General features: G+C 39.5%; 2 protein-coding genes across 9 annotated transcripts in view; both read left to right on the top strand.

Moving 5' to 3' along the window:
* The window catches only part of lamb2.S (laminin subunit beta 2 S homeolog), a 63,115-nt gene extending 61,960 nt beyond the window's left edge, over nucleotides 1-1,155 (top strand). For both annotated transcript variants that reach the window (XM_018261426.2, XM_041561745.1), the window contains 2 exons: nucleotides 14-173; nucleotides 998-1,155. In XM_018261426.2, the coding sequence (XP_018116915.1) occupies nucleotides 14-173; nucleotides 998-1,134 (297 nt within the window). In that variant the 3' untranslated portion in view covers nucleotides 1,135-1,155. The remainder of the gene's footprint in view (nucleotides 1-13; nucleotides 174-997) is intronic.
* Nucleotides 1,156-10,170: 9,015 nt separating this feature from the next.
* Nucleotides 10,171-16,252, top strand: part of usp19.S (ubiquitin specific peptidase 19 S homeolog) — a 76,197-nt gene continuing 70,115 nt past the window's right edge. For 6 of the 7 annotated variants that reach the window (XM_018261425.2, XM_018261424.2, XM_018261420.2 and 3 more), the window contains exons 1-2: nucleotides 10,171-10,326; nucleotides 15,294-15,565. In XM_018261425.2, coding sequence (XP_018116914.1) covers nucleotides 15,424-15,565 — 142 coding nt within the window. In that variant the 5' untranslated portion in view covers nucleotides 10,171-10,326; nucleotides 15,294-15,423. The other variant, XM_018261419.2, reaches the window with a different exon arrangement.

Raw genomic sequence — 16,252 nt, 5'->3', positions numbered from 1 at the left:
AAACGATCTTTAGATCTTAGAAGGACAACTCGCAGACAAATACAAAACTGTTCAGAATGTCGTTGATTGGAAAGCCAAAAACATTAAAGACGCAAAGACAAAAGCAGATCAACTTCAAGATGAGGCAAAGAAACTCTTAGAGAATGCACAGGATAAACTAAAGAGGTTGCAAGGTAAGAGGTTCACTTGTAACTGATTAGCTTAATATAAAAAATATTATCAGAGCATGGTCTAGAGATTAATATTAAGTTTAAATAAATTTAAATCAGCCCACAACAAGCCTATCCTCTTCAAAGAAAGAATAAAGAGTTAGTAATGGTATGGGACCTGTTATCCAGAATGGGTTTCCGGATAAGGGATCTTTCCCTAATTTGGATCTCCATACCTTAAGTCTACTGAAAAACTGTAAACACTATGTAAACCAAATAGTATTGTTTTACCTCCAATAAGGATTAATTATATCTCCGTTGGGATCAAATACAAGGTACTGTTGTATTATAACAGAGAAAAAGAAAATAATTTTTAAAATATTAATTATTTGATTAAAATAAGAGTCCTTGGGAGATGGCCTTCCTGTAATTCAGAACCTTCTGGATGAAGGATTTCCAGATAAAGGATCCTATACCTGAATTCAGATTCTGGTTTTAGAGCTTCTGGGTCACCTGCCATCCTAAGGCAGAACTTTGGCCCAGGCTAAATAGCTGATCTCACACGTTATGGTGTTTTGATAATGGGATCTATAACCTCCTCCATCATTAATATGTCAGCATTTTATACCAAAAGCTAATGGAATGTATAGCCTATTAGCAGGGTTTTCTTTACCTCCTCTGACTAGTGAGCTTTATATGTGTTGTGTGGTGGTGTGTTTGTAAATTAAATGGCTTTCCATTTTATCCATACTCCTCCCTGCTTCTCCCTGCAAAGTTTGTCAATGTGTATATATTTTTGTGAACATTGTAACTTACATTTCCAGTAAGTCTGTGCTCTAAATTTTCAGATCTGGAAGTTGAATATACGAAGAATGAGAAACTTCTACAGGACAAAGCAAAACAAATTAATGGCCTAGAAGACAAGATGAAGAAAATTTTACATGCAATTAACCAACAAATTCAAATTTACAATACCTGCCAGTAAAAGTAAAATCTTGTCAATGTCCTATGAATCACTGTGTATGTTGCACTCCTCAGCCCAACAGTTGGAGTTAATAACCCAAAGACCTTTTCTTATCTCGAGTGCCTTATTAGTAAAAAAGTTATACCTGTGCCATGTGCATCTTTGTGCACCAGTTCAATGTCAACCATAAAGTGTTAAGGATCTCTCTAACACCCCTAGTCTTGTCCCATTCCACTATAACTCCTAGGGCTAGCTTTATTAATGGCCGAAGAGACTAATTTCCATATAATAGCTCTAAATTTTAAATTCCCTGACCTCAAAACACTAGTCTGGTCTATTTCAGGAAAACTTTCTCTTCAACAGTTGATAAAAATGCCCTGTACCTTCGTAAATATAATAAAGGGATAAGACAACACAAAGATCTCATGAATGCTCATGAAGCTGTAGGGAGGAGAAAGGTCTTCTCAAAAGTTAAAGGTGTGGTTCACCTTTAAGTTAACTTTTATATGTAATAGAATTACCATTTCTAAGCAACTTTTCATCGGGTCTTCATTATTATTTTTTTTTATAGTTTTTAAATTATTTGCCTTTTTCTTCTGACTCCATCCAGCTTTCAAATGGGGGTCACAAATAACTCAAAAATCACAAACAATTAAAAATGAAAATCAAATGCAAATTGTCTCAGAATATTACTCTCTATGTCATAGTAAAAATTAACTCAAAAGTGAACAACCCCTTTAATGAAAATATAAATTGGCCTAATGAATGGACAATCAAGCCAAAATATTGTATAGATATTTATGCCAATGAATGAAAGGTTGAGCAATTGTGTGGATTCAGTAGACCCAAACACCCCTTTCTCTTAGAAAACCTTTTGGCTAACAGTGCACAAATACTTTATTCCACTATCGGACTGAGCTAATTTACCAGCAAGTTGGAAGATGTGCAATAGCTCCATCTTTTATAGAATGACATTTGTACTTTTTTTTCTCTTATGGAACTATATTACAAAATGTCACGTGTACAGTCAGACTGGGATGCCAGGGGCCACCAAAAAACCTTAGACTATGGGCTCACTTCCCAAACTATTATTCCTCCTCTCCTCACCTCTTTAGTCTCCTAGTCTTTTATACCTACTTACCATATTCTTCCATTATTAAGCATTTTTTGTCCATAAAGAAATAGGGAATGACTATGAAATATGCTAATGGTTAGAAGCAGGAGGCCCACTGACACCTGGGCCCCCCGGGAGTTTTCCTGGAATCCCGGTGGGCCAGTCCGACACTGCACACATATTTCAGGTTTTTATCAAGTAAATCCTTATTTACTGCCAACAATTCAGTTGTAAAGGTGCTGTATTTTTTTTTAACTCAAGGGTGCTTGTTTATAGAGCATAATGTAGCATTCACATGCAGATAAATCCCTATAATGAATACGTACATCTATATAATATTGCGGAGACCAGAAACGGAACTAGAGGGGGGCGGGCCCTGGCACAGGACGCGCAGCCGGGCCCCCCGCCCCCCTCCATAAACCCGGAACTGCCCGGGATATGCGTGGCGCGAGGACTGCCGGGGGGCCGTGCCCTGGCCTGCTCGCACCTCCTGCTCCCCGGTAGTTCCGCCCCTGGCAGAGATCAATGAGTTTTAGACTTTATTGGTTACATATTCCTAAGGTCCCCCCACTTAGCCAAAAACAAGGCACAGATAAACATTGCTGTGGCACTTATTCAACCAGTCCCTAAAATATCCAGATTAGCCAATTCTTTTTCACACCAAATATCACCCTGTTTGACCGTCAGGCTTCCTCACTTAGGGGGCCAGACAATGCTTTGGTTACCACTGTCCTAAACTGTTTTGAGCATCCCAGACACCAGTAGACAATGTAAATGCAACAGCATGCTCTTTAAATCATATTCTCAAAGAAACAAAATTATTTTGTACTTAAAAGGTTAATGAATACATATGGGAACAAAAGAAATAGTGCTCTAGTAGGCCAAATGTGCAGGACTGTCACCATGCTTCTCAGGCCCCCTCTGGATCGCTAAGAAACTGTGGCTTGAGTCAGCCCTACAATTTTATAGAAGGCCTACAACTTTCCAAACCATACAGATGAAGAACATCTATTAAAGGCGTTTTCCATTTTTTTTCAGCAATATTACATATTGTAACATTTCGCTCCTAGCTTTAATTCAGTGGTTGGAATATAATATTCATTCTGTCTTGGGGTACAGAGTGAGCCTGACCAGTCAACAACCAGACCAATGATTCATCCAGACACATTGATGACCATATAGCAGTGATGCCATTGTTTGGGAAATGGGTTGAATGACTGGATGTCACAGAAAGTGGATGGGAGGCGAAGCCTCGGTCATGTCTTCATAGGCTGATGCTGCCCTAATGTGCTGAGATATTAGTACAGTCTCTACAGCCCAAACTGATGTGGGCATCATCATCCCTGCATTCATGGTCACTGACTTAACTGGCATTAAAGCACTAAAAAAAGTCATATATTTTAAGATTAAATAAATTATATTAAAAATATAATATACTTAAAAATGTTAATAAAATATTCCACTGTTTTTACCTGTCCATTCATGTTTTCAGTTACATTCAGGAAAGGAAAAAACAATATAAGACTTTTTCTGCACTCAAAACATCCTTGCTCTATGTATAAAAATGTAGACATACCGGTACCCTCTCGCTCCAGGTTCTTGCCTATCAGCAACCTAAATGGCCATGTAAATGTAAATGAAGCAAATTGGCCAATAACTTTACTGTAGCAAGAAATTATAAACTGCAAAACATACTGTGCCTAAGTCCTAGTCATGCCCCAATTGCTTTTGCCTTCGCCATAGGGCATTTCCAAGGCCAGAGGATGAATTTGGGTCACTCACACCAAGGTACACACAAAATGTAATTGTTCTATGATCTGTTTGTCAACAATCTCCATTGACCCAAAAGATGTTGGGGAATTAGTTTGATGACCAAAAAAACAGTTTCAGGACCAGTGGTGCATCTAATTTTTAGTACCGTACAGCTTGTTTTTTCAATTATAGGATAACATTTAACATTATTTAGGGGTAAGTCTCCAGGTGAAGAGAAATGGGTAGTCCAGTGGTCCCCAACCAGTAGCTCGTGAGCAACATGTTGCTCTCCAACTCCTTGAATGTTGCTCTCCGTGTCCTCAAAGCAGGTGATTATTTTCAAATTCCAGGCTTGGAGGCAAGTTTTGGTTGTAGAAAAACTAGTTGTACTGCCAAACAGAGCCTCAATGTTGGTTGACAATCCATATAGGGGCTACTATAAGGCCAATCACAGCACTTATTTGGCACCCAAAGAACATTTTTCATGCTAGTGTTGCTCCCCAACTCCTTTTACTTCTGAATGTTGCTCACGGGTTCTAAAGGTTGGGGATCCCTGGGGTAGTCCATCTCTAGTCAACACCATTTTCTGTCTTTTACCAGGGATCCAAAGTAAAGGGTTGTTGGTGATCTGTACAGCTGATGAGGAATTGAATGTTCTGCTTCCAAATAAGTTGCTCTGTGCCAACAACTCCACTGTGTCAGTAAATCAAAATAGTAAAGGAAGGAGAACTTCTGCAGACTCTCTGCAAAACTTTTATTCCAGTTGTGGTTACACAACCTGGAATAAAAGTTTTGCAGAGAGTCTGCTGGAGTTTACTATTTTTGTTTTACCAGGGATCCTTTGTGGCTGGCCCGGCCATGCACTCGTGCAGATGAATATCCGAACTTTAACAGTAAAATCAAAACTTTTACTTTACTCTACTTGGCCCAGGTGAATCACAAGTGATCCCTGGAACCAGACCCTGGTGGTGGAGGGCTTAATAGAATTGCACCCCAGGCTGGTGCACTTTTAAAAAAATAGGAGTACCAGAGTCTTGGGTAAGTTATTATATTCATTGGGTGTGTCCAAAAAATTGGCGGCCATAATTTAAAATCTTTGCTTTTATTTCAACGGTGTGTGTTCCTTTGCCATCCCACCCAATTATTACTAAATCTCCTGCCTCAATAATGTAGCAATTATATTTATATACTTTGGAAGTTCCTTAGCCATGTCAAAAATTATGACTGTTTTGCCCCCAGCTCTGGGGTTTAACTGTAATTCAGGTACCAATCCCATGGAGAAGGTGAAGACGAGGGGCAGAGGAGATGGCGGCACTCAACCCAATCAGCATCGAGGTGGAACTGATAGAATAGGGAAGCCTGTCTTTGCTTGTGAGACTGTGAATGGCTATTCCCTTCCTACTGTGTTTCTGGCAGGAACGGTTAGAGCACCCTCACCCCTCATTTGAAACATGTACAAGGACCAAATCAGATTATATATGGAGAGCCATATATTATTTATATTGCCTACAATAGTTAGTGGGTTTTCATCGATCCTTTATAACTGTATTTAGAGCTTATTAGTAATGTAAAGATAAACAGGGAGGGAATAGCACTAGCATGGATCTTTGTATACAGTAGTTGTTGACCTAGATCACTCCACATCCCTATGGAATCTTTGGGATGCATGGGGAGCCTGGGATCCTTAACATATACTGAATTATTATCCCCCCACATCTTTTTATTACTCACTGTTTTGTGATATATTAAGTGGGGGGAATGTGATACATGCATCAATATTTTATATGACTGTGATCTAACCCAAACAAGTCCTAAAAGTAGATGAAAAAAACCTAGTTAAACAAATTAAACAAAAATGATGATATTTGGTCATGTATTTATTGAAAAACAAAACATGATCCAGTAACATTTCTGTGTGTGGCAAAAGTAAATGAGGTGCTCTCAGCATTTGGTGTGACACCCCTTGTACAGCAATAACTGCAACTAAACATTTGGGGTATCTGTTGATCAATCCTGAACATTGACTCAAGAGAAATTTTAGCCCATTCCTTCATACAGAACAGCTTCAGCTCTTGGATGTTGGTGGGTTTCTTCACATGAACCACTCTTGCCTTTCCACAACATTTCAGTTGGATTAAGGTCAGCGCATTGACTTGGCCATTCCAGGACATTCACTTGATTATTTTTTAGAATAATTTGGTAGAATGACTTGAGATTCAGTTCACGGACAGATGTCTTGATATTTTCCTTTAGAATTCTCTGGAATAGTTCAGAATGAATTGTTTCATCAATGATAACAAGCTGTCCAGGTCTAAACCAGAACACTCCCATCACCATGTTTCACAGATGGGATAAGGTTCTTATGCTGTTTTTCTTTCTCCAAATATAACGCCAAAAAGTTCTATTTTGGCTTTATCCATCCACACAACACTCTTCCAGTATCCTTCTGGTTTGTCCACATGATCTTTAGCAAACTGTAGATAGTTAGCAATATTTTGGTAGAAAGCAGTGGCTTCCTCAATGCTACCCTGCCATACGGACCATTGCTGTGTATTGTTCTCCTGTTGCTGAACTCATCAACATCAACATTCGCCAATGGGAGACAGGCCCTCAGTTGCTTAGAAGTTACCCTGGGCTCTTTCGTAACCTCTCAGACTATTAGACCCTTGCAGGAAAATTGTTATCTTTGATGGTTGACCACTTCTGGGAAGGGAGACTAAAATTATGAGGGTAGACTGTCAGGGCTGGGGTTGTTTTCAGTGGAAAAAAGGCACTTGCGAGGGGACATGATTAGACTACAAGTACATTATAGACAAATAGCAGGGGACCTTTTTACCCATAAAGTGGATCACCGTATCAGAGCCCCCCCTTCAGACTAGACGAAAAGAACTTTCATTTAAAGCAACGTAGGTGGTTCTTTACAGTGAGGACAGTGAGGTTGGGGAATGCCCTACTGGATGATGTGATTAGCGATGTGCAGGCCGGCCCGATACCCACGGGACCCCCCTGTGCGGGTCAAGCTCTTCCTTCTGCTCTCCCCGCCATCTTCAAGTGCCGGCTTCCAACTTTATAGCTGTACACCTGCTTGCCCCGCTCCTTTTGTGATGTCATCGGCGGGCTATAAAGGGAAGTCAGAAGTCGGGCTTGTATGGGCGCGGGTGGAGGGAGGGCGGGTTAGGGTCGGGAAAAACCAGCTGATTCTGTTAATGACTTTAAGGTCCTTATTTATCAAAATCCAAATTTTTCTGAGTATTTAAATAAAAAAAAAAAATCCGACCAAACTAGAATCCCCAATTGGACCATATTTATTATAAAAAAAAAGCACAATTTAATCAGACGAGGGGGGCAAACTTGATAAAATTTGAATCAAATGATTTTTTCCCTGAATCGCTGATTTTTTTCGGGCTTTTTCCTGAAAACTCTGCATTTTTGCCTGAAAAAATCTGAATCCAGCGCAGACCACAGAAACTTCCAAATAGGATAGGGACCTCTCCCTTCGACTTATATACAACCTCGGCAGGTCTGAGATGGAGGATTTTTCATATTCTGACTTTTTCCATATAGTAAATCTCGAAAAATTTTATTTTTTTTCCAATAAAAATTCAGATTTTATAGTTTAAAAAAACAGGAACTTTTTGAATTTTTTGCATTTGGACTTTAATAAATAACCTCCTAAGCTTGGATGATTTCTTGGACAAGCATAATATCCAAGGCTATTGTGATACTAAAATGTATAGTTAGTGTATGAGTATATATAGTTTATGGGAGTGTATGGAGGTGTGAGTGTGTGTATGGATGGATGCTGGGTTTCATTTGGAGGGGTTCAACTTGATGGACTTTGGTAATTTTTTCAACCCGATCTAACTATGTAACTATATGGTTAGCCTATGATTAACATGTTTGCAGTAGGGTGATTTGGGTGTGTAGTTCATACATCAAAGGTGGCCCTAATTAATACAAAGCACTTTGAGGTTTTGTGAAAATGCCTATTTGAAGGGATATGCTTTAAAGTGGTTGGGGCATGGCAGGGATGCTATGGACAGTGCCAAACACATGAATTTTTTATAGTCGAACCTCACTGCATGTTATGATAGGTGCCCTGAAAAGCAATCTTGTATTTCAAGGGGTGGTTCACATTTTAGTATGTTATAGAATGGCAAAATCTAAGCAACTCTTCAATTGGTCTTCATTTTCTAAAAGAGTTTTTGTAGGACTGTAGTAGTTATTTGCCTTTTTCTAACTCTTTTGTGATCTATCATATTCTGGCCCTTTACGAACTCCACCACCTTAAACCTGCCGAAATGAAGTATGGCACCAATGTTTTTTTTTTAACTCATAGGGGGGCCCTGATCACCAATTATTTTTTTAACTTGTAGGGGTGCCCTAACCACCAATAGCTTTTTATAACTGTGGGGGTTACCTTTTTTAGCGCTGATGTCTGTGTGGTCTTTTAACTGTGGTGTGGGCGTAATCTGGGGCGGGACTTGCGGTCCAAGTTGGGCGGGGCCGCAAACATTTTGTTGTACGGGGCCCCGTGATTTCTAATGGATCAATTTGGTGATGTTTGCAGCCTTTCGGGCAATCGAGTTTTTTTCAGAGAAGAAAACTCAAATCGAGTTTTTCTAATTCAAATCGAGTTTTTCTATTCCAAATGGAATTCGATTCGTGTTTTCGGGGCAATTCAATTCGTCAAGCTGAGAAAATTCGATTTTATTAATACATTTCAATTGGTCAAATTTATGGGGGTTTATGGAAGTTTTAAAAAACTCACATGAATTCCAAATTTCGACCCTTGATAAATGTGCCTCCTCAAGTTAGAAGAGGTGGCTTTTTGCCACCCCCTGTAACTGGCCACTCGCTGCCGCCTGAGGCAAGGTTCTCACCTGCAGGGAGTGATATTATAAGACAATTAAGTTTTCATTATTTAGCTTTTCATTCAGCAGCTCTCCAGCTTGTTATTTCAGCCATCTGGTTGCTACGGTCAACCCTGCACTTGTTTGTATAAAAGACTGGAATATGAATAGAAGAGGCCTGAAAGAGGAGAAATAAAAAGTAGCAATAACAATAAGGGGGAAATGTATCAAGGGTCGAATTTCGAGGTGGTGGGAGTTTTTTTAAACTCCCATCACCTCGGAATTCGAATAAGAAAAGACCAACCAAAATGTATTAAAAATTTTTAACTTTGGTGAATAGGCTATATTTGAGTGTTTGATTTGAATTCGGATCGTAATCGATCGAATTCGAATCGAAGTGTTTTCCATAAAAAACCCACCAAATGACTCCAGATAGGTTCTAGGAGGTCCCCCATAGGCTATAACAGCAATTCAGCAGGTTTTAGATGGCGAATAGTCAAAGTCGAATTTTTAAAGAGACAGTATGATAGATTTCAATATTCAATTTTTTTTCAAATTTGATTCGAACTTGGACTATTTCCTAGTAGTCATGACCTCAAAATTAGAATTTTCACTTCGACCCTTGATAAATCTGCCCCTAAGAGTTTTATGGGAGTTTATAAAAACTCCCATAAACTCGAAATTCTAAAAAAAAAAAAAAACGACCAATCAAAATGTATTAGAATTTTTTAAATTCGGGTGAATAGGATCAACCTGTAAACTCGAATCGAATTAGATTTTTTTCACCAAAAAAAAGAATTTTTTGGTGGACTTTTGAAAAAAAAAAATCTAAACATGGGAACCTTCCCCATAGGCTAACATTGCACCTCGGTAAGTTTTAGGTGGCGAAGTAGGTGGTCGATTTTTTTTTTAAAGAGACAGTACTTCAACTATCGAATGGTCGAATAGTTGAACAATTTTTAGTCGCCAATTCGATGGTCAAGTAGCCAAAAAAACATTCAAAATTCAGTTTTTTTTCATTCGATCCTTCATTCAAGCTTAGTAAATGTGTCCCTAAAAAGAAAAAAATGTAAAACAAATGTAAACAATTTTTTTTTTCAAAAGTCCACCAAATTATTCCAGGGGTCAGTGACCCCCCATTTGAAAAAGTCAGAAGTCGTCAGATAATTCAAAAACTACTTTTTTAAAAAAATGAAGACCAAATAAAAAGTTGCTTAGATGATTCGGCCATTCTATAAAATACTAACTGATAACGTAAACGTAGCTTTTTTCAGAAGTAGGAGGAGCGAGCAGAGGAAAATCATTGTTAGGTGACCTACTGCAACTGTGTAACAAAGTTACGGCAGATCGTCTCTCCCACAAAGCGGCTACGTGTGCGTCTACGTGCTGCGTCACTCCGCTTACGTGCTGTCATGACTCTAGTCTCGCGTGATGAGAGTTGCGGCGTCGGGATTGTGTCAGACAGGAGGCTGGAGGCCTGTAATAAACAGTGGTGTAAGTAGCTTTCCGGGACTGTGGGCTTTGTGTGTGTTTGTGGGGGAAGCGGGTTTGTTGGGTAGCAGGAAAGCAGTGTAGGGGAAAGAACATGCAGACACTCGCCTTTTCTGAAGTCTGTTGTTCTCTGAGAGGAGTCGACCCGATAATCCAAGTAAGAGCTTCACAGCCCCCCCAAAAAACACCCACCGGCCCTAAAACACAACCACCCCCCACAATGGCGGCCCTGTGGGGATTAGATTTTTTAGGGTTTGTGCAGTTACATGACCAGAACACACGACCCTTAAAACCCCCCTATATAGTTTATTCCTTAGTCTCTGCTTTTACTGATTTCAATGGCCATTCAGTTTACTTATTATATTCTATTCATATTTTTATTATATTCTTGGCCTTCCTCTGTGTACTCTGCTCGGCTCTACATTAAAGAAACCAGCTTTATTTTATTTTTTCCTTGCGATGGGACTGACTTTGTATGTATCCCTGTATAATACACAAAAGCCAGGAATGTCCTGTAAATTATATCCTTATAAACGGTGAGTTCTGATGTCATCAGTTATAAACGGTGAGTTCTGATGTCATTTCTGTCACAAGACTCACTGAAATGTGTGTATTATAAATAAAGTACCCCCAGTTGCAAAATATAAGGATATTAGACGTTACCTCGGAGTTCCATGACCTGGAACTCCTCGGTAACTTATAATATCCTTATATTTTACAAGAGGGGGTACTTTATTCACTATATAATATACAGTCTGATCATTTCCCTATGGGACCAGACTGTAAATTATAAACGGCCCGTTCTGACGTCAGAACACACCGTTTATAATGGGGGCCCTCAGTCCGCTGAATTTGACGCAGCACGTCAAAATTTTACGCCGGTGTGCCCAAAATTTGTCGCTGGTGACCAAAATTTAGACTCTGACCCCCCACAAAATGTAGATTATAATGCATAATGTACCCCCTACTAGAAATTTATAAAGATATCAGAAGTCATCTCGGAGTTATGTGACCGGCCTGCGGCCTCGTGCTTTTATATGGTCACATAACTTCTCGGTGACTTATAATATCTCTATAAATTACTGTAGGGGGTATATTATCCACTATATAAAAGTTGAGTTCTGATGTCATCAGTTATAAACGGGGGTTTCTGATGTCATCAGTTATAAACGGGGGTTTCTGATGTCATCAGTTATAAACGGGGGTTTCTGATGTCATCAGTTATAAACGGGGGTTTCTGATGTCATCAGTTATAAACGGGGGTTTCTGATGTCATCAGTTATAAACGGGGGTTTCTGATGTCATCAGTTATAAACGGGGGTTTCTGATGTCATCAGTTATAAACGGGGGTTTCTGATGTCATCAGTTATAAACGGTGAGTTCTGATGTCATTTCTGTCACATGACTCACTGCAACGTGTGTATTATAATAAAGTACCCCAGTTGCAAATTATAAAGATATTAGAAGTTACCTCGGAGTTCCTTAACCTGTATAAAAACACTCGGCCTCGTGTTTTTATATGGTCATGAAACTCCTCGGTAACTTATAATATCCTTATAATTTACAAGAGGGGGCACTTTATTCACTATATAATACAGCTATTGTTGTTTGTATTGTACTCATCCCTTCTCTGTCTGAGCCTGTGTCACCAAAACATTTGTCTTGTAGCTGAGTTTCCCTGTAGCGCACTCTAGTATGTACTGTCTGCCTGACATAATAATAATAATAATAAGGATGTGCTGTGTCAGTACACACCCAAGCTTTTGTGTCAGACTTGCCTTCTCAGCCTATGATTTCTTTGAAGTCTTTGTAACACGAAACGCGTAAGGCTGAGGACACAATAAACCTTTTTACTTTGCTTCAACTACCCGGTAGAAGATTGCCTTTATTTCAGTGCCTGCTCCATAATATTTTTCGGTTTGTCCGCTCCCTATGCTGAAGGCTCAGGGCGATGGGTAATGTGGTGAGTAATAATTCTACTTTGTGGAGACCCTCTTCAAGTTTTACTACGATTGCCTTCTCAGGTTTAACATGAGGGACTCGTTCAATTTCAATCCAAGGCCACTGTACTTGCATTAGGCAGCAGGGGCAGCGACTGATCACAAATCTGATCTTTGTATCTATTTGGTGGTAACCAGAATCTGTACAGTACTGGGCCTGCTTTAAAGAAGTTGTTTACCTTTGAGTTAAACGAACAGTAACACATAAAAAGGAAAGTGTCCTAAAGTAATAAAATTATAATGTACTGTTGTGCTGCAAAAACTCTACTATAGTTTATATAAACAAGCTGCTGTGTAGCCATGGGGGCAGCCATTCAAGCACAGGATACACAGTAGATAACAGATAAGTACTACTATAGTTTATATAAACAAGCTGCTGTGTAGCCATGGGGGCAGCCATTCAAGCACAGGATACACAGTAGATAACAGATAAGTACTACTATAGTTTATATAAAAAAGCTGTTGTGTAGCCATGGGGGCAGCCATTCAAGCACAGGATACACAGTAGATAACAGATAAATACTACTATAGTTTATATAAACAAGCTACTGTATAGCCATGGTGCTACAGAATATATAGTAGATAACTGATACATTCTGAAGAATCCCATTGTATACTACAGAGCTTATCTGTTATCTACTGTATCCTGTGCTTAATGGCTGCCCCCATTGCTACACAGCAGCTTGTTTATATAAACTATAGTAGTACTTATCTGTTATCTATTGTGTATCATCTGCTTGAATGGCTGCCCCCATGGCTACATAGCAGCTTGGTTATATAAACTATAGTTGTGTTTTTGCAGCAAACGCACCAGTTTTACCTATTTAATATTTTCATTACTTTATTACACTTTCATTTTATGGTGCTACTGTTCCTTTAATAGAGTGATATTCTGAGACCATTTGCACTTTTTTGTGTTTTTATTTTAGTTATTTATTCAGCAGCTCGCCAGTTTGCAATTTCAGCAATCTGATTGCTAGGGTCCAAATTCCCCTAGCAACCATGCATTGATTTAAATAAGAGACAGAAACATGAATAGGAGAGGCCTGAATAGAAAGAAGAGAAATGAAAAAAATTTAGATTTTAAAAAGTAGAAATAACAATACATTTATAGCCTTACAGACTTTTTTTTTTTACGATCCGATTCTGACTCCGATGGGAAGGGGAAAATTTTTTACTTCCTTCTTTTGTGACAAAAAGTCACGCAATTTCCCTCCCCATCCCTAATTTCCATCTGCAAATTCGGATTCAGTTTGGCCGGGCAGAGGGATTCGGGCAAATCCTGGCCGGATCCCAAACCAAATCCTGGATTCGGTGCATCCCTAGTTGTTTCAGTGATGCAGGTCGCTGCAATCCTTCCATAGGCTAATTACAAATGAAAACAGGACTGCAGCCTATGGAAGGATCACTCTACCCTCAGCCCAGCATCACCGAAGCTACGAAGAAGATCCGTTAGTAGTGTCAGAGGATTGGCTTTACAAAGGTTAGGTGGGCTTTTAGTGGAAACTATTCGGTGTGCAGCACCTCCTAGATATGGACACGTTCCTATGATTTTTATTGGAACGTATCGGTATCACTTTAAAGGGCATGTCAACCCAAACTTTTTGCCAAATAAAAGAACACTTCATTCTAAGCAACTTTGCGATATACATTCTTTACAGTATTCCAATAGTTTTTAAGGTATTTGTATATGTTTTGCTATTGAAAGCAGTTTCTATTCTTTGCCCTGATAGCACAGACTGTTGATACAATGTAAGAGGCAGCTGATTAACTGATCTGTCTTTGCTGCTGGGGAACTGAGACTTTTGTAACATTGTTTAAAAATAACAACCAGGAGTTAAAGGAACAGTTCAGTGTAAAAATAAAACTGTGTAAATAGACAGGCTGTGCAAAATAAAACATGTATCTAATATAGTTAGCCAAAAATGTAATGTATAAAGGCTGGAGTGACTGGGTGTCTAACATAATAGCCAGAACACTACTTCCTGCTTTTCAGCTCTCTAACTCTGAGTTAGTCAGCAACTTGAAGGGGGGCCACATGGGACATAACAGATTCATGGGACAGATTCAAAAGCAACAGATATGACCCATGTGCCCTAGTTATATGCGGGCCGACCCGATACCCCTTGGGACCTGCGGGTGGGTTAGGGTCGACCTCGCACTGCTCCTCGCGGATGGCGGGGGTTTCGGGGGGCCACCTTCAAATGCAGGCATCCGACTTCCGGGTTCTGGTTTTATAGTCTTGCGTCTGCTCGCCCCGCCCCTTTCGTGACGTCATCGGCGGGGCAGGTCTATAAAAGGACCCCAGAAGCGCGGGTGCGGGCTGCAGTAGGGTGGGTTAGGGTCGTGTGCGGGTCAGGAAAACCCTGACCCGCACATCACTAATGTGCCCCCCTCAAGTCTCCGATTGGTTACTCCCCGGTAACCATGCCTGGTAACCAATCCGTGTAAACCAAGAGAGCTGAAAAGCAGGAAGTAGAGTTCTGCCTGGAACCAATTTGTTAAACCCGACCAGCAACCCGGACCTGCAACCCGCATATTTACCCTCTTGGACTCGCTACCCGACCCGCAAATTCCTTATCCGCAACCCAATCTGCGACCCGCTGACTAACTATATTAGAAACATTTTTTATTTTGCACAGCCAATCTATTTACACAGTTTTTATTTTTAATAGCAATTGTTTTTACAAATAACTTTAATGGCACTGAACATTTTCAATACATTTATAATGGAAAATTCTTACTCTCACAAACCCATATCTCATGTATTATTTGCACCCCAGTCCCCTAGATGGTAATATCTAACAGGCAGTGCCTTCTATGTTTGCTGGCCCTTTAGGGTTCTTCTGCATTGAACAAAATAATGCAATAATCTTGTCAAGACAAGCAATTTGAATATTTTTTTTTTACCAGATATGTTAATATTATAAAAAAAACAAATGCTGCAATGCATATTTTTGTTTTTTGCAGATTATTTGTTTTGAGAGTTTACCCACGAAGAGTCGCCAAGATAGCCGGCCCAAGTAGAAAACGCCGAACCCCTGACCCAGATTCCGTTACAGATCCCGGGGGCCCATTTGTTTCTACAAAGCGGCAGAAGATGTCACATTCTGCCAGGGGCACCAGTCAGAGAAGGGTGACTCGGGGCACAGCAGATGCAATTAATAAGAAGAAACAAAAAGATAAAGCCAACCAGGAATGCAAAGAGGGCAAGGTGGCCCCAAACGTGGAGCCCAAAAAAGGTATTGTTAAAACTCTGTGATGCATTAAACTCTGAAACAATATGGTTCAGCAGCAACCAAAAGGTGCAGTGTTAAGTAACCCTAACTGGCTTGAACATTCTCTTCATGTTATGTAATTAGTCCCTAATGATTATGACTCATGAAATGACTGTCCCTAGTGGAATTATGTTTAAAGGGAAAATATGTGCTGTTTATTGGTAGGGCTTGGTTTTGCTTTCCTGTTTACTAGTCATATACACAGACAGCTTATTATATAACATATTATTTGAATTTGTAGAATGTTGGTGATTTGATTTCTGCTACCAATGACATATAAAATGAAAAATAGATGCAAACTCCAATGGCACATATTTTCAATCCCAACAATATATTGTTTCCGTGACTGACCCAGATAGGAGTGGCTTGGAAAGCAAAAAAATATTCCATACATTTTAAAATTTAAAATAACTTTATTTTTTATTATATGTATATATTCCAGCATATTGATATGTCTGCACATTTTGTGGCTATTTGTAGATTAGGTTTAATCAGCAATTTTCCCCCTTTACAGAGCAAAGCTGCTAAATTCAATTAACGGCAGAAACTACACTACCCCACTCTCTATTTGTAATTAAATAAGTTGTGTATTTCACCCCTCTGAGATAAATGAGCTTGATCCATTTTCTCTCTCTTTCATTCAAGTGAATG

The sequence above is a fragment of the Xenopus laevis genome, chromosome 4S, assembly GCF_017654675.1.
Source record: "Xenopus laevis strain J_2021 chromosome 4S, Xenopus_laevis_v10.1, whole genome shotgun sequence".
Classification (NCBI taxonomy): domain Eukaryota; kingdom Metazoa; phylum Chordata; class Amphibia; order Anura; family Pipidae; genus Xenopus; species Xenopus laevis.
The sequence above is the reverse complement of the archived record's forward strand: the minus strand, read 5'-3'. Positions and strand labels throughout refer to the sequence as shown.